General features: G+C 40.3%; 1 protein-coding gene across 1 annotated transcript in view; it reads left to right on the top strand.

The window, feature by feature from the left end:
• Window positions 1-12,754, top strand: part of efna3a (ephrin-A3a) — a 53,623-nt gene extending 40,869 nt beyond the window's left edge. The window contains exons 2-5 of the mRNA XM_067498175.1: window positions 2,003-2,304; window positions 2,578-2,643; window positions 4,531-4,608; window positions 10,376-12,754. Of these exons, the coding sequence (XP_067354276.1) occupies window positions 2,003-2,304; window positions 2,578-2,643; window positions 4,531-4,608; window positions 10,376-10,494 (565 nt within the window). The 3' untranslated portion in view covers window positions 10,495-12,754. The remainder of the gene's footprint in view (window positions 1-2,002; window positions 2,305-2,577; window positions 2,644-4,530; window positions 4,609-10,375) is intronic.
• The last annotated feature ends 10,586 nt before the right edge of the window (window positions 12,755-23,340 follow it).

Genomic DNA, 23,340 nt, shown 5'->3' with positions numbered 1-23,340 from the left:
TCGGCATATTTGTGTGAGCGTGTCCACAGCTCTGTGTGTGCGTGTGTGTGTGTGCCTGCGTGCGTGGGTGTGTGTGTGTGTGCTGGCACAATGTATACACAGTGAGGGTGGGGGGTGGAGTTATGAGTGTGTGTAAGTGTGTGCCCTTTCAGAAAATGTGTAAGAAAGTGGAGACAACCAGAAGGAAAAAAAAATGAGTGCAGGGGAGAAGAAGGGGAGGGTTGCTGCTTAAATATATTACAGCCCCATACCTCCACCTCCTGGTGCACATGAGTCATTACAGCTGCACATTACACATCACTGCAACCAAAGACAATTCCCATCTCATCAGCTCACCTGCAGGAGCCCTTCTAATGACTTCTACTTTGTCTAATTACAGATTGTGTAATTTACATAATAAGTATGCTTAGTATTATAAACGGGGAAGATCACAGCGTGGCGGCTGCAAGCGGAATCATATCATATCATCATCTCAGTTGTTAATTCAAGAGTCTTAAAGCGTTACTGTACATCACACACACATTCACACGTACACACATGCTCAACCTCGAAGTGGACTTCTTTACCTACTAACAGCCTGTTCCTCCATCAATGGCGGCTGCCAGGGGAGCTTGGTCCACCAGATGTACTTCATGCAGGCCACTTCCCCTGCGGCCAGAGCATACATCGCCACTGACAGGATCTCCTTCCACATCAGTGACCTGGCCTGTACCTGGCCCAAGGGGAAAGACAGGAGTGTGGATTATCATTCTGAGCAGCATTCCCAGCTCTGCATTATGGCCTCAGTCACAGCATCAATCCCCTGATCTAAGAAACTGTCTCACAAACATGTGGACCTTTTTCTGTCTTTTTTAAGTATTGGCTTTCTTTCACCAAAACAATCTTCATGTCCTGGATTGATGATGCATTTTCCTGAAACATCCCTGTTTAGGGACACATTGGGACACATAAGCGTTCCAATTACAACAGATATGTGCTCCAAGTTGCTCTGCAAGTGGTTTGATTCATCAGAGCACAATTCGTCATGGTGGACATTTAGGCTTGTTTTTTTTTGTCCTGTCCACTTGTGACCTGATGCCCAAGAAGGATTTTAAAAAGTGTAAACAGTCTAAGGCACTCAAAAACATTTGAAGTGGTACTTGTAGTGGAGAATTTTTAGGCGAATATTTGAGTACTGAGTTTGAGTATTACCTCTGCATATTGCTGTGTAGTTGTTGGACTGCTCAGAGTGACCATGCTGACCTTGTCCTTGACATTATTAAGACCAGTGTCTGTAGGAATTTTAGACCATGCTTCTTTGCAGAACTGCTTCAGCTCATCTGTATTCCACAGCATCTCTACTAGGTTAAGATCTGGGCTCTACTAGGCCCACTCCAAACTGTGTTTTTTTTTTTTAAATATCATCTGGTTACTTTGAAGTGTACATTCCGACATACAAGCTCTACTAAGTTTCAGCTACTCGACAGTCACCCTGACATGGCAGCTTGATAAAATTATTAATTTTCTTTTTCTTTCTCTGCCATACTCTACTGTATGCCACTGCATACCCTGATTTGTGCTCAGTAGATGAATAAACACAGATTTTACCCAGCTCTGATGATGATTCCTTTTATGGCTGTAGCTGTTACTCTGGGCTTCCTTTTTACATCTGTGAGCATTCTGCATCACGCACTTGGAGTCATTTTGTCTGAGCACCCACTGATAGTGTGATATCCACAGTAATAAATTGTCTCACTTTATAGACAATATCTTAATGTGATATAAACAGTATCTAAACTCTTTAAGTAGCTCTAACCCACACCTCCCACAGCAAACTCAGCAAAAAGTTTTCTAACTCTTGACTACACTGTGAATATTTGAATGTATTTAATATGGACAAGAACAATACAATCATTTGTCTTTAATAAATATTCTTTTCATTATTACCGTTACCACTGCTGTTTGCAGTTCTAGTTATTCATCCATTTATTCTATCCTTCCTCTGTCTGCACTTTTACTTCAGGCTGCGAAAAGAGGGATACACGGTGCAGGTCAACGTCAATGACTACCTGGACATCTACTGCCCACACTACAACACAACCCAGAGAGGGACGCTAGAGCGCAACATGGCCGAGCAGTACATCCTCTACATGGTCAGCTATCCTGACTACCGCACCTGCAACCCCCAGCGAGGCTACAAGCGCTGGGAGTGCAACCGTCCCCATGCGCCTCATGCACCGATCAAGTTCTCCGAGAAGTTTCAGCGCTACAGTGCCTTCTCGCTGGGCTACGAATTTAACGTGGGCCACCAGTACTACTATATCTGTGAGTCAGGCCAGTGAACGCCAGCATTGGTTTATTGTGACGGATTAAGCCTGAGGGCAGCGCACATCTAATATGTTAATCTAAAATTCTAACGAGGAGCTTTTCTCCAGATGCTGTCACCCACATGTATTGATGGTGTGTAGGTGTAGCTAATAGATTCTGGAAGTTCAGCCGCTGTTGAGAGATGCACTTTTTTTCACAGCTGATTGCTGAGGGTGGTGTGGCCTGCAGAGGGCAGAAGGTTGACATGTGTGTGTTTGCTCTCTGTTTTAGCCACACCCACCCACCACCATGGCCACAGCTGCCTGAGACTGAGGGTCTACGTGTGCTGCTCCACTGGTGAGACCTAATAACTCCCACTCCCTTTATGCCATTTCCTCTCTTTCTGTGTCACTTTATCTGCACTCATCTCACCCCCAGACTATCTCTGTTTTAATCTCCCAAACACATAGAAAAACTGAGACAAAGAGGAAGAGAGAAAAAGACAGAGAGAGAAAAACTAAGATCTGACAGTCTTGTCTCAGAGAGCGGCTTCTCTGCCTCACACTGTCTTGGCGAGGTTTTGATGATGGCGTCTTTTCCCTCGAAGCAGCGCTTTGAGAGCAATGGTTTAATGTTATTCTCTCTCTCAGTGCCATTACTGTAACGCCTTATCATTCTCTGTGAATGACATTCTCTGGTCAAGCTGAAAAAAAGATGCTAAAGAAAAAACTGATTCAGCTACAAGATCCATCTTTCTGCCCGGTAAATGGTAAATGTTCTGCACTTATATAGCGCTTTTCTACCCATTTGGCACTCAAAGCACTTTACACTGCTTCTTATTCACCCATTCACACTAACAATCACACACACATTCATACACCGATGGGGGAGCTGCTATGCAGCTGGGCAACACTCACCGGGAGCAACTAAGTTGGGGTTCAGTGTCTTGCTCAAGGACACTTCGACATGTGACCGGAGGAGCCGGGGATTGAACCAACAACTGTGAGATTGGTGGACAACTGCTCTACCTTCCTGCGCCACAGTCGCCCGGGTGTTTCTCTTTTTCTCTCTCTGTCACTCTCCATCCCTCTGTCTCTTAGCTCCCTTGACCATCTCTACTTCCCCCTCACCATCTCTTTTTCTCTCTTTCTGGCTCTCTGATGCCGGCTGCTCTGTATAGTGTGTGAGTTATTTTTACCCTGGTAGCCTGCTCTCTCCCCTGCAGGCCTTTGATCAGGGAGCCCAATGCTGAAAACCTCCCACTCTCCTCTAACCTTGTCAGCACTAATACATCCCACACTCAGGCCAGTGTCAGCCCCTGTGTACACATCACCTTAACACCTACCCCCCCATTCTAGTGTCACAGCTAATCTATTGATATGTCTAGCAAGCCTCAGAAGCATTTGCTTCTGTGTGCATGCTTGTGTGTGCATGTCTGCATATTGTACAGTATCATGTCAGCTGTAAGTTTTTATGTGTGTATTTGTATAAGCATGAATGTGTGTATTTAGTCAGTTTACAATCCACAATCTCTATTCTGCAAGGTTATTTTAACATCCTGCTCTAAAAAATGCTGTTGATTTGAGCTGCTGCCTGACCATTTTCAATCTTTCTGCAGGTTTCCCACTTTATCTTTAACCCTCACATGACTATAAGATCAGAAAGCCATGTGAATATTCATAACACGTGTTTTACATCTGCTAAGAGCTGCAAATTGATTGCTAAAAGCTTCTACGTAAATGATCTGGAAATGCTCTTTCATCCTCATAACTATGCACTGGAATCACAGGCTTACACAGAAACATATATTTAGTGAAATTACACAAAGATGTATATATATATGCATATCAAGAAACCCACACATCATTCATTCACGGATAATTTGGCATCGCAGACTCAATGTAATTCCATGTCTAGACGAACAGTAAATGTAATAATGATTTCTGTCCACTGGTTCCAAGTGCTTTTACTTTTCAGATTGGTTTACAGTCCAGAATTTGCTCTTGGCCTCTCCCTGACAGGGGCACACACACACACACCAACCCACCCACACACACACCCACACACACACACAGACAATTTAATGGCACTTAAAATGCACATTTTACTCAGTGTTGTGATTTTAATGGGGTATCTTTTTTCCCTATCTCTGGCTTACTCTCTCCACCCTGTCTTTGTTTGTCTCCACTGCTTTTGTCTTCCACCCTTCCCTCTGTCTCTGTGTAAATATCCTGTGTTTCTCAGTCTCCCAGGTGGTTGATGACTCCAGTCAGACATCTCCCGACTACACAGTCAGGCCAAACATCAACATAGACAACATTGGTGAGTGGCTCCACCTTTGTTTCTGAATGAACAGCAGCCAATCACCAGATGCTGTTCAATATTTGGCTGCAGCTGCAAAGCTTGATTTGTGTATGAAAAGTTGTGGAAAGGAACCAACCATTTGTTTTTTTATTCTACAAAAAAAATCCACAGGCCATTTCTGGGTGGATCTTGAGAGTTGTGCAATATGGAAAACAACATGAACACAGCAGAAATGACACTTACACTTAGTCTCATTTTTATTGTAAACTGCATTAACAGTATTTACACTATTTACCTTTTTATATATTTACATCCATATGTTTCGGAAGTCGCATATGCATTTAGCTAGCAATATTCATTCCGTACATTGCAATGTCCTTTTTTCATAGTTTGGTCATCATTTTTATATGACATCATAGAGCCAATATGCAAAAACAGCATCTGTCCCAATATTCTCTAGATGTCAGTATATAATAAATATGCAGTGGTGTTCCCACTCCGTTACATTAACTTAGCCACGACAAGGCACTAATTAAATTTTTACTGTCATGCTTGTTCCTGGCTTTATGTTACCTTACATAAAAGCCCTAACAATTTGGTGCACAGATTGCAAAAAAAAAAAACACCTAAGAGAAGAGTACTAGATAGTAACTGGATTGATTCGATGAGTTGAGATATGCAAATTAGTGCAGTGTATAAAAAAGGCAGACAAATGCATCCCCACAAAGATACTGCTGATGTCTGGCAAAAATAAATCACTCCCGTTGTAAATAAAACCAGATTTAGTCTGTAAAAATGTTCATCATCATATCATTGAACAGAAAAACGGATCCACTGTAATGTAAATTATGATTGATATGAACAGTTTAGGTCAAAAGTTAACCCCATAACCCCCACTAATAAACCCCATCAGACTTACTTTTTACCTAGAGTATCACCACATTCCTAGATCTCAGCCTTTAACTTCAAATAAGTCTTTTTTTTTTCAAGATCTACTGTATGTTAAACCAGAAAAACCTTTTAAAAATCTAAAAATGCAGTAATCTATTTTGAAACTTCATTCAGTGTACTACACATACGTGCAGCGGTAAAGACTTTTATTTCTCTCTGTACAATCCACAAGGTCAGTGGAGGTCTTGTAAGGAATAAAAGGTCCATGTTTATCTAAGGAGAAAGCATGTCAGCGAGCTAGTCAATTGTGCAGCTGAGTGGTTACGTAAACCCTCTATTTTTCTTTCTATTTCTCCATCCGTCTCAAACAAAAGCCTCTTGCCGGGAATCATTTAGTAAGCTTGTTCCTGGGAGATGTAGGCAGCCTGTGACGAAGGCTAAGAGAGTGTGACCTGCCTGTGATGGAAACCGAGACCGGCAGAGACACAGTGAAAAGAGCTCTTGAACCATCAGCAACGAGTACCTTTAGAGAGAAAGAGAAGGCAAAAAAAGAGAGAAATGGAAGAAAGAAATGGAAGGGGAGAGAGGGAGGCAGAGGGGGGAGGCTGGAAAGAGGGAGAGACAAAGTTAGACAGAGAAAGTCAGAGAGATAAAAGGCAGGAAGGAGGCAGTGAAAGAGAAATGCAGCAGGAGAAAGTCTGACGGAAAGAGGGACAGATAAGGCAGAGAGAGAGAGAGAGAGAGAGAAATGGGCTGAAAAAGAGATAAAACAGAGTGGGGGCAGAGAAAGGGGGTGCAGAGAGAAGGGGCAGTGGAAGAAAGAAAAGCTCGGTGGTGGGCGAAATGCAGTAACTCGAGCTCGAGCTTACATAGAATTTAATATAAAAACACACTGGCAGGGAATCATAAAAAATCATAGCCTCTAGCGTTGTGGTGCATTTTACTGAATACATTTGGAGGAATACAAAATCAGGACACACAGATTCATGCACACACACACTTAAAAACAACCCATACCCCTGATGGCCCCGCTGACCACTGGACACCCACTCTCTGACTCACCCTCAGGACCAGAGCAGCCCACAGACTTGCTTTGCATCAACAAAGCTCTCCCTCTCCCCACATATGTTCAAACTTGCTGTCATCCTCCTTACTTTATTATTAGATTTTTTTTCCACGTCACATTTTCCTTATTTAACAGTGTGTTTTAAGGATAATACTTCTATGGGCAATAATAAAACTATCATCACCACATTACCTGATAAAATCTGGAAATATTGCAAAAGTCAAACAGGGCAGGAAACACAAGCAGCAAGATTATCATAGAGGTTTTAAACAAATCCCTACATCAGTCAAACTTACAACACATTTCCACTATTTGGAACCAGCACATGAACAAATCATCCTGACTCAACTTGAGGTATTTCCAAATCACAGCATTTAAATCTTTGAGTCCTCTGATCGTGAGTCCAAGTGTTATTTAACTGCATTAACCTTTTTTAGGGGTTTTATTTTTTGGAGGCCTTGCAGTGCATATCTCTTGTGCTTGTGGCTGTTTTCAACATTCATTATGAGTAATTAGTTATAGCAAAACATTTTGTAGCAAACAGCTTGCAGCATTTCCACAAATGTGCTTTTAGAATTCAGCATCAGTGTTGCAGTTTCCTTCCTGAATACTTATTTTGATTGATTTGTTTCATAGTTTAGTGCAGCAGAGCATAGTATGCTCTTTGCATTTTTCCAACTGTGACATCCTTGCCTTAAAAAAAAACCTTCCCCCTTTTCTGTGGACCTACATCAGCACATGGACCAGAAAAGGTAGATCATTTTAAGATGGATCACTAGTCATTACCATCTGCGATTAATCTGTTTATTTCTCATGAATCAGACACGAATCGTAGCTGTATTGCACCAAACAAACCAAAACTTAGTCAACAGTGTGCAGTCTGTAAATCTCTGGCACAGATTCTTGATCAACCAACTTTGGTGTTCACATCAGTTATTTTCTTTTCGGGATGTTGGTCATTTCCCTTTGTACTGTTCCAACCACTTAGTAGAAATTGAAGTTTCCTTCCTGCTGACAAAATGTTCAATTGAAAAGGCAGTTGCACTAGTGCTTTTTAATAACAGTTAACCTAATATTAATATAATAATAATATAAGAAATTCACCTTAAAGCTACATCAACCCCCACACTCATTTTGCAATATTTGTTTTTATATTTTTTATTTTAAATGAATATATGAAGGTTGGTAGGGAAGATGACTTCCCCATTTATTTGTCCCATCTGCAAAGTTGTAATTGGTCAGTGGTTTCTCCATCTTGTGGAAAAAGACACATGATAGATCTGAATTGTTGAACAGGGAACGGTTGTTAGTAATAAATTTGACATCTGAAGACTTGGAGCCTCCCTGTGTCAGGGCTCACATAAGATGCTCCTCCCATGGTTAGATGCAGCACTTATATTTCTAAGGTTGTAACCGTTGTCACAACCTGGAGTGACACTCCATTGTCACTCAAACCACTTAATCACAAGCATCGTTGTCAGCAGTGCTTCGTGGGCATAAAAGTCATGAGCTGGTACAAAGTCCAAGTACTGTATGGTCTATCATTAAATCATGGATCTAAAGGTGTATGACCCAGTTGCATGTCCTCCATTATTACATCTCATCTACCGACCCGTAGAGCTGTAACCATACACCTCAGCGGAAGTCTACTATTGTTGTGGTGCATGAGGATATATCAGACCAGACAAACTTTTTCCTTGCATCAACAGTCTATTACTGATGTTTCTTAAGCCACTGTAAATGCCTTGGGTGGTTTGCTGTGGACAGGAGAGCTAGCCTGCATGCTCATCTGTTATTATACCCCACACAGACAAGAGTGCACCGGATTGTGCGCTGTGAAATTGATTGCTTTATCCCACAATTGTACTGTGATGTTCGCTGTCATACTGTGGACCTTTGATAACTTGTTATGGCCCGAGGCACCCAACGTCCCCCACGTTCATCTTCCAAGGGCAGCCTCCTTAAATAGCAAGGGTTCTGAAGAGGTGCATATTGTGCAGCTCTGGTACCCACAAACACATCTATAAGAATCCATTCGCATGCAAATGCGGCTGTGGAAATGCGAATCCTTCCTGTGGAAATGCGGCTGTACGTAGTTGTTTATGTAAAGTTAAGGACATCTAACTTTGTCTGCAGAGGTAAACAGCCACATTTTCTGGTCACCGAGTGTCAATTTTGTGTCTGAAACACATGAAACCCTTGGAGAGGCAAACCAGATGACATGAAGATGCCTCTGTGACCTTTGGCCCTACTTGAGGCAAAGCTGATTTATATTCTCTCCCTGCCTTCACTTAGTGTTTTCTATTTGTGTTCACCCCAGTGCACCTCAGTGTGGTGTGTCACAGCTGCAGACAGATGCCTTGTGCTTCTTAAGAATAAACCTGACATGGTCAGGTCACACACAACCTGGACAAACAAGAGCGGTCGGATAGTTTACTTTCAGACTGAGACGACAAACACATAATTCCATACATTCATCAAACTTCAGCTGTTGTGTATGTTGTTGTCTCTGTTATCACTCATCACCTTTCATGTTTTTAGGTCCAGAGAAGGTGTTGGGGTGAAACAACATTTTGAAGGCATCACTGTGAAGTTTACACACTATTATGAAACTATGACCTTTTCGGCTTATCCTGTGAGTTCAGGGTCGGCACAGCGGATCATTGTTCGCATGTTGATTTGGCAGTTTTTACACCGGATGCCCTTCCTCACGCAACCATGCCCAATTTCAGCCGGGCTTGGACCGGCACTGCACAGCTGGGGAGGGGAATGGGCAGTTGGGGGTTCTATGTCTTGCCCAGAGACACTTTGACGTATAGCCGGGACCAGGAGTCGACCCACTGACCCTGTGAGGGTCCTTGGATAACTGCCTTACCAACTGAGCTACAGCCGCCCCCCTAATTGGATATTAATGTAGTTGCAACACTTTTGTCAATATTGGGAACAAATTTTAAAACATCAAAATCTTCCCTTGTATTAAAATAAGTTATTTTATGCTGTTAAACTTGAAGAATTTTCTAAAAACAAGATGTGACATCAGCATGTCACATTACAAGGCTTTAACTCTTCCATCACCCCTCCCCTTTACCTACAGTGCATCTCTCTTTTATGTCTAATGTGGGTAAATGTGACCCGCAACAGTAAGAAATTGCAGCTTTCTTCTGCACTCACATCATTTACTTCAAAAAAAAAAAAAAAAAAAAAAAAACATCTCAGTGCAGCTTCCTGAAACTGTAATGTATCTGTGTGCCGCAGAGCTCAGTTTAGTTTCTTTTGCTTTTTTTGGCATGTAATAACCCTCTAGATATAATGGGCAACATTATGTCGAGACAGAGCATAATGACTCAGAGTAATCCATGCTTTACCGAATATTACAAAATGTGTTCTGCAAGCGCTTTCTCTGTCTATCCCCTCCAGTTAATGTTCTGTCGCGTCTAATCAATGGCAGGGCCATAGTAATTTGGTTTGATTGAAATTCCTCTAGGATAAAAACATCATTAGCGTGAAAAGAGGAATACATGAAAGACAAAAACAGATCAGAAACAAAAGTGTTTTTAATTTTCCATCCCGTGGGGGGAAATGGCCATATGTAGCAGTGCTGATGATAATTGGTGGTTTGTTGATAATTGCATCATGTCTCTTTCTCTGCATATGTTAAAGCACAATTTGCATGCATCACACATTGCTTTTAGTTTGATTAATTAATAATGTAGTAATGGTTCGTTTCCTCCTGTCTGGGACAAGCACTCTGTCTCACTCTGTCTCACTCTTTCACACTCACATCCTTCTGCTTTCTAATTTTCCCTTTGTTTCATCTTTCTCTAACAGATGAATTACACTCTGAAGTCCCCAAACTGGAAAAAAGCGTCAGCGGCAGCAGTCCATCACGTGACCGCCTTCTTCTCACCGTGGCGACGCTGCTCGTGGCTGCCATCCTTTTGTCCTAGCGACTGTCACCGGAAGTGGCACTTCATGCATAGCTGGACCACCTCGTCCAAAGGGCTTTGTATCCACCATCTATGAGTTTTTGATGTGAAATTTGGCAGAAGCAGAGAAGAGACTTGAGAGGTGCAACAGATTCACTATCAAAACAACAACGAAAAAAAAATCCTTCAATTTAACTTAATGGACTTAAAAAAGGAGAGGCCTTTTCGCTGTCATATTCACTCCAGTGTATTTTGACACTCCATGTGTTGTTGGACACCATCGTCATATGAATACCAGAGCATTTCGTGCAGTTGTGTTTGCCACAGCACCACCACACATATTCACAATCAGACTTCTGTGCTGCTGGCATGCCTGGCAGCCAAAAGACGAGTGTGAAAGTGGACCCACTCATCTGTTGGAATGAGCTGGATGTACACTACACACTGTTATTGTAGCATGGATATCAAATCACCTGAAGAGTTTAGGCTGCACTGTCTATAGCTCATGAAAGCAAAGTTTTTGACTGTCAGTTTTGAAAAAGGCGGAAAATGTAACGGTTCATCTTGGACAACAGACTAAGTTTGCTGACAGATCAAACTGAACGTTGATGTAGTAAAGAGCAGGCTGGACTCTGGAACTCTACTCATCTGGCCTGGTCTGTACAGGATCTTTATATAATCTGTCAGTAATGAAAGCTGCTGCCACTTTTGTGGGCATTGAGGAATGTTTTTGACAAAGGAGTGAGGGAGCTGCCATTAAAAAGAGAACAAGGTGTTCCTTAAGAAAAGGGAAAGACTTTATGAGGATATCCGTGGGCCTTTCAAGAATCCATTTTCTCCAGACATCAAAAATGCCACTGGCTTTGAGATAGGTACAGATGCAAAGCTTGCATTTCTTAGAAGATAGTAAGTGCTCTGTCAGAACTAGTCCTTTGTCTGCATTTCCTGCCTTCACACTGTACAACCCTAGAAAAATACAGACCCTGGACTAGCAATTTGATGGCACTTAGACGTGGTAGATGTGGTAGATGTGTGCTTTGTTCTGATGCAGTTACCTTTAGCACTTCGCGTAGATTTTCCAGATGTCAAACCTTTCTCCTTGCAGCAATCAGCAGAGTCTTTCAGAATACCACTAATTTACAATTATTAAAAAAAAAAAAAAAACTCTCTGAGCAGCAAGTTCCCTTTTTATCCCAGACAACCCCATCTATTCCTTTTCCACTTCAGAGTTTCACAGCCAATCAGTGCTGATGGCCATTACAGCAGTCACAGTCACTATGGAAACGACCCCATACAGTCGCCAGAGTGCGGCAGGTGCCTGAGGAGAAATTGTGCTTTGAGTTTCAAAGTAACGCTGCCGCCATTTTGTTAAAAAAAAAAAACACGTGTGAATGTGCAAATAAAAAGAAGTTCACTTTTTTATATTGTAATACAAGACAATGTAGGCTGGCATTAATCAGATCACAATGTTGTGCTTTTTTTAATTTATTCACTTTCAAAACTATTTATTTTAACTTTAAAGTATATTATTTATCTACCTAATTTATTAGTGTGCATTTGAAAGGCCTTTGCTCAATAAGCTATTGTGCCATTTTTTAATTCTTTTTTTTAAAACAGTGGAATTTTTACTGCAGCATTTTGCTTGTGTAGATAAAATAGTCAGATGTAATTCAGCCTGACAAAAAGAGATGGTCATTGGTTAGGACTAACCGGTAGGGACACACACTCAGTAACCCTACTCTAATGTTACAGTGCTAATCAGATTGTGTTGCTGAAGAGCATGTCGTAAACCAACTGTGAATGCACAGACAGAGCCGATGGTGATTGGAGGGCAGCATTCCCCAAGTGCTGCACTTGCAAGACACAGGAGTCTGCATTGTAATGTATATTTATAATACATGCCGGTTATGGAATGTGCGTGCGTGTGCACAAGTGTGTATGAGTGTGCGACTGTGTGACTGTGCATGTGCGGGAGCGAGCAAGGGAAAACAGCATATATGTGCACATTTGTGTGCGTGTGTATGTAGAACGTGTTTATCCGCGCTTTTCAAATATGTGGCATTTAGGAATTTCTTACCCGTTAAAGACTCGTTTGTAGGATCTGAATATGCAAGAGTGTATGACAGGTCGTGCTTTTCTGTAATGGTAGTTTACGTTACGGGGTTTGGGAAGCAGGCGGAAACCACAAGAAATGTGTTTACCTTTGACATGAGTGAAAAAAAATGTAAATTGAAACAAGAATGATTAAAAACAATGCCAATAAAAACATTTTTCAAATTTACTTTTGTCTTTGCTTCTTCACTGGTTCCTCTCTCCCTCTGTCTGCCCTATCTTTATCTTAACAATGACTTCCCACCCTGGAGTCACTTCTGTTAGTCTTTCCTGGTGCATTACTTGAAAGCAGTGCTCTCCTACTTTCTCTCACACTCCACTTTTAAAATTGAGGGTTGTGAGCAGAAAGTACTCGTGCTGCATATAGTTTTGGTGTAAAACTATCAGCCATTTCCACGTGACCTATCCTTACAGCACCTGGCTTCGGTTTCACAAATGCTTCTATGGCCATAAAATATAATGACAGCGCAGGGCAGCAATCAGGGCTCCTCGTCCTCTCCCAGTCTATCCATCTCTCTTTTAAACAACTGCGAGCCATACGTGTCTCCACAAATTTGTCTCCTTCATCTCTCTGTGTCCTTCTACTTTCCCGTTGCCCCTGTCAGTTTCTTTGTAATCTTCATACACAGAAAAAAAACGAAGCTGACACTGGGGAGGGACACATGTCTCAGATGCACTAATGTCCATGTCAAAAAGGGACAGAGGAGGCAGATAAGATTTTGTCTTTCATGTTACACATCAGGCCTGAAATCACATGAGAAAAAAAAACAGTGGAGCAGATTTGGCTGTCAGCTTGTGGTTTGCAATTTCAGACCAGGGTCAAAGTATATTTGCAAGTGTGTGTGTGTGTGTGTGTGTGTGTGTGTGTGTGTGTGTGTGTGTGTGTGCACGTGTGTGTAGAAGGCATGTAGCAACAAATATTTAAAGTTAATTTAATATACTTTGTGTGATTGACAATTACCATGACATAATGTGAGTCAAACGTAACCAAGCATTATACAATGTAGTGATCATGTCTGTTAATGTCTGTTTCACAGCTGTTTGGCTCTGGTGTGAGAGAAGAATCTTCTGATTCTCTCTGACGTGTCTGCATTTAGCTGACAGTCTGATAATTGCTGAATATTACAGTAGGTCTTTGCTCCCGGTCCTTTCCCTACTTATAGGTTTGGGCTTGTTCATAAACGTTATAGTGTTTTGAACAGTGGAAGGGTTTTAGCTTTTGCTCCAGGGCCTGAGATGACAACTTAAACCATCATTTTGCAGAAAAATCACACATTACTTTTTGCCAGCAAGTCTGACTCTGGTTAGTTATGTAAGGGAATTAGCACTGTCATCTTTACACCTTAAATTATTCCTGTCTGGAAAAGCTTATGTTTTGCTTGTGCCTAAATGAAACATTAATTGATCTGCTTACTGTTCAAATGAGAGGATCAGAAGTGTTGCCAGTGGATTTAAAAAAATATCCTACCTTTCCTTGAGTTGGTGACGCAGAGCTTGACGTCTTTAGAGAGAAACAGATATGTTAAAAAATGCTCTGACCTGACTCTAACTATGGAAGACGTTCCATTAGGAAAAGGCGATGGCCTCTTCTCCGTTTGGAGGCATATTATCATTTTCTGAATCATTTACTGTGAGATAAGCCATCTGTAGCATGGGCAGGCCTGTGCCGTCGAGAAGAATTCCCCTGACAAGCTGCACCGTCTGGCCCAGACAATGAAACAGATGCCTCCTCCTCAGAGAACTTGTTATAGCTCAGGACATCAATGAGACAATCTCTGAGACTAATGCTGCCTTCAAGTGTTTTTTTTTTTTTGTGGAAACTCCTATTTCAAAGTTTGGAGTCATAAAATAGAGTTGTTGCTATTTCAAATGTATCTTGCAAGAAAATGATCTAATGGTCAGTATCTGTTTTGGTATTTTGGAATAATTTCACCAAAGAAAGAAATTTGGCAGATGTCTTTGACTTAGTATGTGAATAGCAGGCAGACTTGGAACCTGCAACACTATGATTTATGGTCAATCACCCTTTTAATCCCAAAGTCGTATATGTACGACCACTAGACATTAAACAGTTGATATAAAAAACACGAACCAATCTCTGCTGTTTACACGAAATGCTTCTCCTTTCAGTCTGGTCTCCGTGGTGCTCAGCTTATTTTGTGTGGAATATTTATTTTTCTTGAAAAGCATGCAATCCAATGCCTTTTTGTGCCTGTCATTTTAAGTATATTACATTTTCTCACTCTAATGCATTCACAACTGCCTCTCTCAGTTTTTCTTTGCATTATCGCTGACCTGCTTTTGGAAATCTTTTTAATGGATTCCAGGATTATTTTGGACTGCACTCTTACTGGCACAAAAACAGGCATTTATTGTGCTTATGTGTATAGTGTCACGTGACTCTTGTGTCAGATTCACTAGGGATGCACTGCCCTAGCCATAATTTCAAGAAAACATATACAATGGTTTTGGAAGCAAAAAATATCTACAAGGTAAAATGTTACTGGGCCACAGATATTAAACATTTAACTCATATCATTGGAACCAACTACACCTTTTTCCACCCATAGGTGTCGCCGAAGCTTTCTTTCACACTGGAGTCTGGAGGTACTGTATCTCAGATCTCAGACAGTGAAAAGCATTCAACTGCATTATGCAACAGATTGTTTCTGCATATAAGCTAAAAAAAGACTAAATCCAGAAAAACAATGATGACAAAACTGAGACGATTTGTATTATGTGGCCTGTGCAGCCGGTTTAGGTGGCTTCATTCAAGCATGTCTGACTTCAGGGTAAAGCTGCCGACGTTCAGTAGGACTAAAATGTATTATCCTCCCAAACTCATTCAAGGAGTTTAGTGTGACATTGCTTTAGCCCATGTTGGATTCATGTTAATGGTGTTGCCTGTGGAGCCGCTCAGGGGCAGTTAGTATTAACAGCAACATGATGAATGAGTGATGGAAGTTAAGATAAATAAATCAGATTTTAATAAAACCATCAAAGGCCACACAGAGGAAACTAAAAATAACTTTGCCTCTTGTGTAACTGTTGAATGATGAGCTTACCTACTGTACCATTTTTTTTTCAACTGTCTGGGATTATATATTATATATTATTATATTATTCAGGGGCATGACTGTATTATAATGTCATCTATTTTTGTTCTACATAGAAATCTAAGTCTATTTTTGGCATGACCCCTTAACTCTGGTGAAGGTTTGTTGGTCTTTTGGTTCCTTTTTTAATATATCACCCACATGTAATTTTATAAAACATGAGTGTATACAAGTTCTGATGTATAACCAAATCTGAAGATACTGCAGTCACAGTTCTAAGATTTTAGCAGTCGGGGAGCTGTGGCTGTTTATGTTCGATTCTCTAAAAGTATAGCACTTTATTTTACTAAGGTGATTTCTGTAATTTTTTTGACTTACAATATGTTTAAGGTTGAGTGGTTTCCCTCAGAAAAAAAAAACAGTTTGTTTAATCCACCCAAAAACCAAAGTGTAAAACGTAAAAAGTTGTGATTAAGATACAATAGCTGGCTGCACGCAGTGGTTTTATCTGACAGAGTTTTTTCATTTAACTCCAGGCAAAAAGCAAATAAGTGTTTCTGTAAATATCATCCAATTCTGGTATTTTTGTAAATGCAAGACAAAAATCAACATCTATAAAGTAACTGTGATAGCCTGGAGTGGAGCCTCATCATATCAGTAACTATTTACCTGGTGGGTAAATAGTTGGGTGGGTGCAATCTTAGATCTGATAGTATCCTAATGGGACCCCTTCAAATACTCCCAGTATTCCAGCTGACACTCTTCCAGCTTCAGGTCCCAGTCAGTCAATTCAACTCTTTCTTCACAGAAACTGGCCCAGGTGGGGGTTTGTGCCGAGTTGAGGTGAGGAGACATTCTGGCATCCAAAATGACTTTATTTAATCCTCTGGGAAATGCTGTATGATGCCAGCTCCTGCAACAAGGATACAGGCAGGAAGGGAGACGACGATGTGACTGTCCACTGGTGATGTAAGCAACTTATCAAGGCAAGTAGTGGAGTCATATGTCAGTGTTCACTTTGTTATGTTTCACAGCTGCTGTTGTTATACGTGCAACACTTAAGGTGAGAAGGATCTGAGGGTCGCCATGCAATCTCATGCACAGGGACTACAGTGCTGATAACTGACTTGCAGAACAACAAGAGTTGTCTTAATATCTAACAGCAAAAACAATGTGGCTGCCTTTAAATAGAAAAAACAGCCCTTGAACTTATTGAACAGTCAGTGCGTAAATTAAATGAAAACTAATTTTAAATTGACAGCCCACTAATTTAAGATTTTATGAAACAGATTTTCTTGGACATGTTGTTAAGAGGCAGGAAAATGTGAATGTGCATCTTAATTAGAATGGCGTTAAGCTTCCTAGAGGGCTTTGCTTTTGCGCACATTAATTTGGGCTCTTGCCAATCCTCTCCAGATCAGTTGACTAATGTGTTGACAAGTGGAGGAAAGTTATCACAGAATATCAAACAGGCCACATTTGCCATCTGTAGCAGTCTGTAGTACTAGCACCAACAGTGTGTGTCTGTATGTGAAAATGTTTTGAATTTTAAAGAGGGCAAGATTTCACTGTAACCCTGGGCTAGAAGAAATTGGAGGCAGATATAAGGCTGCAAACGGATGATGATTCCATTCCTATGGTTGAGGTCCTCAGTATGTATTTACATTTATAAACATATCAGCAGCTTCTGACTCATGTAGCCTTACTTGTTCTAATGCAAACTGTTATCTTTTTTTTCCCTTTTAAATTGGCAAATACTTCATTATAGAAAACACATTTGAACTCTGCTGAAATTTGCACTCCTTCCTTGCAGAAATAATTTCCTGGCCTTCTGCCTTGTGAGAGTATATTAATGGATATGAGATTTGATATGCTTCAATTGCGGCTTCTGCTTGCCTGCATTAATACCTTTCTGCAGATTGTATGTGGAAGAAGTGAGAGAAATCAATGAATTTCTAATGAAAAAACAGACTCATAGAGTTCCATCATGGGATAATTTTCCTTTTTACTTACCTCTAGTTTCTCATCTCGTCTTCCTTCCTGTGTCCTTTTACTTTCTCACATTTTCGCTAATTCTTTTTTGTTCACATCTTGCCGTGGTCCTTCATCATTTGTGTCATCTTCTGGTTGCCTTTCCTCTAACCCCTTTTAACCCTTGTCTTTATGTTAGACAGTAGTCCCAACACTGTTCCCTAATCATTCCCGTCATCCTCTTCTTCCTCTTTTCAACCAGATTTAGCCCTAATCCCTCATTTCTGGTTGCTACATTTGCACAGCACTCAACAGCTGGGGTCCCACTCACACAAACTGCTAAGGACCTTGTGCCGACATGTACATCTGTCCACACTTTGGGCATCTGGTCAAAACTTAAGCCTATGAATAGTTATAGCTTGTCTTTAAAAAGATGCAAAGCTGGATTCAGGATGGTGCAGACTGACACAAATAAGTATCGAATGGAAATAGATTACACCATTTAAATTTAACAGAAATCTGCAAAGAGGGACAGGAAATCTTGACTCCTTGGGAAACAAATTGTTAAAAAGAAAACCTGTTCTAAAGCTGACATGGGTTATTACATGGAACTCGAATTAATGACTAGAAATTGCTCTCAGACAATTTCTGAAGTCTTCACTCATAATACTTTGGAAACTTGCTTTTGTTGTTTTAATGAAAGTTGCATCTTAGCTTAAAATTGATATACAAACACATTTTTACCTAAATTCCACAATTAAAGAAAATAATAGAAATTCAACTATTTTGGATTGAAAGACTATGATCTACAGTACACTCAGCTAACAGCTCTTTGAGGTTGTACAGCAGCACCAAGCAACTCCAGTCCTTGAGGGCCACTCCCCTGCTCGCTTTCCAACTCTTATCTATCACACCTGATCCAGGTAAGGACCAGTAGGTAGGACAATTGGAAAACAAGCAGGGTAGTGACCCTCAAAGACTAGCACTGCTTTGCCCAGGTGTACACATTGAGCTATGTGTTAAACGAACATCCTTTTAAAAGAATGTGTTTGTATGCTAATATTTGCTAACTACTAATAAACACAATTTGATGTCTGACGTTATAGTAAAACCACACAAGTCAAAGGTCAAACTAAAGTTATGACAATTTATCATGTGAAAGACATGACTGTACCACATTGCAGTATAATCCATGTAAACAGCAATTGTTATCTAGGAAAAAAACATTGGATTTTGCAATCTGGGAACTATCAAGTTTGCTCAAGACAGTGTCACAATCCATCAACTAGTTATTGTGGATATTGTTTTAGTTTTGACCAGTTGAGTGACATTGTCAGCATTAGATCACTGCTGCTCGTGTGACTAGGTTAACAATCCAGTCTGCTGTCCAATACAAGTTAATGTTCTACAACTTCACCAAAAAGTGAACTGCATAAGATCATGACACATTGTTTTGAACATTTCAGCTGGTAAACTCACCAGGCTGATGACAAATCACGGATGTGGGGCATTTTATCAAAAAGTAAGCTATATTGCACTTCATAACTATATTTTGTAACGTGTGTAAGCATGTGTCAGATCCACTTACTTCGACTGGCTGCTTCAGATGCCACAAAGTATCTTGACTCACTTCCCTCCAGGGATGTTTTCTCAAATGTCATATTGACAAACTAATTTTGCAAATGCCTTTCAGGTTAATTTTTTCCTGGTTTTTACATTTGCCTTTGATGCAAAGGTAAATCGACATGTTGTGTGGCTTAAAATTTACATGGAATATGAAAAACTGAAATATTGAAACCAATTCAATGAAAACATCCATGATACTGCAAACAATGTGTGTTTATAAGCTGTCAGTGTGTTCATCCTGTTTCACTGACAGCTTTCAACAGAAAACTATTTCTTGGGCTGGAGTATAAATAATCTTCGAGTCTGAAGAAATGTACCCATTCACAGCACATAAGACTCATGTGAGTGCTACATTACACCAGCAGTCTCCAAAGTGTTAATGGCCACAATGGTAGACGTCTTAACACAGACAGCTGAAGCATTTAAATGAGGTGTAAGAACCGAGTGACATCTCATTTGCAAAACCGTTGGTGGTGCACACACTGAACATTATTTTTACTAATCAGCCATATAATGGGAAAAGGTAGCATTTATTTTAGAGTTATTGCCATTTTTGTTATTCGGACTGGCAACATCTTTACATACAGTATTTGCAGGTCCTGCACTATTTTTGTGTTGTGTTGCATGTCCTGCTCACTGAAGGTTTTCCCCCAGCTGGCAGCTCATATTTACGGGAAACCCAACATGACATGATAGCAGCATGACTGCTGGTAGGAAGCCAGCAGAGGTCCAGCCTTTAACATGCTGCACCTTTGCCTAATCAAACCTCTGCCTTTATATTAGATTCAGTAAACAGGGAGGAAAGCTGGGACTGAAATAAAGAATGACTTATACTTTACGTTCTACACATGTAGCACCGTGGCACATGTGGGATGTTTTCATATGGCAAAACCTCTCCAAAGTCAGCCACAGTGTACCACGAGGCTTTCATTACCAAAGAACCAACAAAATGAAAACTGGTTAACGATTACTCCCCTTATAGTAACTGCTTAGCTGACATCCCACTGATTAACATTTTAGAAAGATGGATCCACTCAAGTGGTGCAGCTTTGGTCAGTCTGGGTTCATGTGGGTGGGAGAGTGGTCCTTTGGTCCTCTAACTATCACAATAAAGGCTATGGATCTTAAATGTAATTTCACTGATGGAAGGAATGGTACAACCAACCACCATGAAATTTGCAAAGCTGGTCAGACTTTTTTGTATTAACTGCATCAGTTGATTGTGTCAACACTGAGCCTCACAATTGTTTCAGTCATTCACTGATACACTGATGTTTATGGCCACTTGAAGGCAGCAGAACGAGCTGTGAACACACTACTGACACAACATTATCGCTGTATAAATTTACATTTAAAGGGGGAAGTTTCATAAATTTTTATATTTTCAGTTTCATACAGTTTTTATATTTTTATATTCAAACATTTATCTTGTAGATTAATGTCACAAACCCCACTGTAAGCTATGTTTTGGTCATCTGTGGCACAACAGATGCTCCACACATTGATCAAACAGATTATCAGTAAAACCAATAGAATAACCCTGCTGACTAAAACCCCTACTGTCGGCATCCTAGTCTGGTTTCTCTGCAGGGCTAGAGGTCACCGCATGTTAGTGTCATAGCCACGTTAATAATCACTAAAATCGCTTGTAATCCCAGTGCCTTCCATGGAGCATTGATACAGCTATCAGATTTTAGCTGTCACACTTCCCCCTTCTTTATTCACTGTCCTGCCAAAATAATGTGACACGCACTAATATTTTGTTGGATCACCTTTAGCTGTGATTTCGGTTTGCATTTGCTGCGGCATCATTTTCATAAGCTTAGGCAATGTCACAACATTTATTTCTGTTGAGGGCATTAATTTGTCACCAAGGTCTTGTAATGATGGTGGGAGTGTCAGACGTCTGCGTAACGTCTTCTCCAGCACATCCCAATGATTATCAGTGGGGTCAACGTGGCCTATCCATGTGGGAAAATTATGTGTCGTTATGAATCACTCTTTTCACATTTGAGTTCAATGTATCCTGGCATTGTCATTTTGAAATATGTCCTTACCATCAGGGAAGAAAATATACGTTGATGGAAAACCCTAGTCATTCAGTGAATTCAGGTTGTCAGCTACTTTCTCAGGGTTTACTAACCAACTGAGACGCACCAGTTACTGTAGTATTTATCCAATGGAAGGCTCTTACCTGTTTGCTCAGATGGTGACCTTTTTGGCCTGGCAGTTTAGTTCATTACTTGTTAGCTATGCTTCAATGTGACTATCCTCTGCAACAAAGTATGTTTATGTGAGTGTTGAAATGAAAGCAGAAATTCAAGTGATGGGAATTAAGCCACATCTCAGGCAGAATGCTGAAAACTGGATTTGTTCAACTGTAAAATTTCATTTGACAAGTGTTGCTCTCATTTATTTTTCACCTGTAGGCTCAGTTTTGCATTTACTCCCTGCAAGTTACTTAATTCAATTAACTTTTCAAAGTTATCAAATTAATGGTGACATCTATATGTAATGACACATGCTGAGAAGATTAACAGCCTGTATTTTACGTGAGTGGTCAAATTGAAGTTAACTCATGACTGAAGCATTTTTTTTTTGGTTGTGTGTATGTTTTCTTTCCCTTTCAATTCACTGAAGTAAACTGAGATTGTGGAATAGTTTTTTTCCCTTTCACTTGTTCCATCAGCAGAGAAACTCTGAAAACACTCCCAAATCAACCCTGGAAACATGGATTCTCAGAAGTAATTTAGCATTAATTGATGTTAAAATCCTGCGTCGCATTTTCAATCAAAGCTGGCAAACATTAATGGATCTACTGTTTATTCCTCATATATCATAATTGCATTTTATAAAGGACTTCAATGATTTTCAAGTGTTTGTTATCCATTAGCTTCTATGTCATTTAAATAAAAGAGAAAACGTAGGACGTCCTGGTACATTTCACCTTAAATGATCCATAACAAACCACATTTCACTTTGGCATGGAGGTTCCAGAACGCGCATGAGTCAGTAGTGACAGACATGGAGGACTTCCAGGCCCAGCCTCAATTTATGCCTAATGCTGATGTCCCACTCTAAACCCTATTAACAAGAGTCTGAGAGCAGCTTGTTAATGCAAACCTAGAGAGACAGAATCAACTAACCTGCAATATATGCCCAGACGTGCATGCCTAAGCCCTGTTAGGCCACAGCAATGTGTTAGTGTTTATCTTAAATGGGTTATCAAATGGAAATAAAACGTACACATCTGCAGCTCCGTGTGATGCTTTAAACCTTTAAATGGATATTGAAAGGGCAAAATGAGGTATATGCATGATGACGTGTATGGTGTGTCAGTGTCAGCACAGCCTGTCTGAGTGAGTTGAGTGTGTGTGTGTGTGTGTGTGTGTGTGTGGATACGTGCTCAAGGCAGTACTTATCCAACAGAATGAAAACAAGTCAGAACATGGTTACATGGTTCACCTGTCCTGGCAGAGCTGTTACACAACCCTTGTGCAGTTAAAAACACAACCCAGTGAAACAGAATAAAAATAACCTTGATTGTCTCAGTAGTTCTTAACTCTATTCGTTAAACATGGTTATTTACACTTTTATTAGCTACTGTGTTGAAGCGTTACACAACACATATCCCTCCCTGTCTTGTGTTCTGGTTATTTGTTGTTTTTCAAATGGCTTTACTGATTTCGCTGACATTGAAACACTTGGACGTTTTCCAGTAACCTCAAGTTCATGGCATACTATATACATATTTCAGAATGTCAGAGCTGGAGATATTTTTGTTATCTCTGTGTGTATGTGTGTGTTTATGTGAATTAGTATGATCTTTAATGTGAATTCTTTCCCCACATTCCCCTACAGCTCCAGTGTTTTTCTCTTCTTATTGTTATTTTTGTTTGTTTTGTTTTTGTTAGTTTTATAATTCTTTAAATACTTCATTCATCCCTTGGAGATCAGCTTCATGTGTAAATATTCTATACATTTATTTACAAGTATAAATATTTGTTAATATAATAACTTGAATTAATACTTGAATACCTCTTTATTCAATTTATGCTTATACTAGAAAACAATGGGGACGTCGTGGGGATGTTGAAGTGTC

Source organism: Channa argus, chromosome 1 (assembly GCF_033026475.1).
Source record: "Channa argus isolate prfri chromosome 1, Channa argus male v1.0, whole genome shotgun sequence".
In the NCBI taxonomy this organism is placed as follows: domain Eukaryota; kingdom Metazoa; phylum Chordata; class Actinopteri; order Anabantiformes; family Channidae; genus Channa; species Channa argus.
Note: the sequence above shows the minus strand (reverse complement) of the source record. Positions and strands in the feature narration are given on the sequence as shown.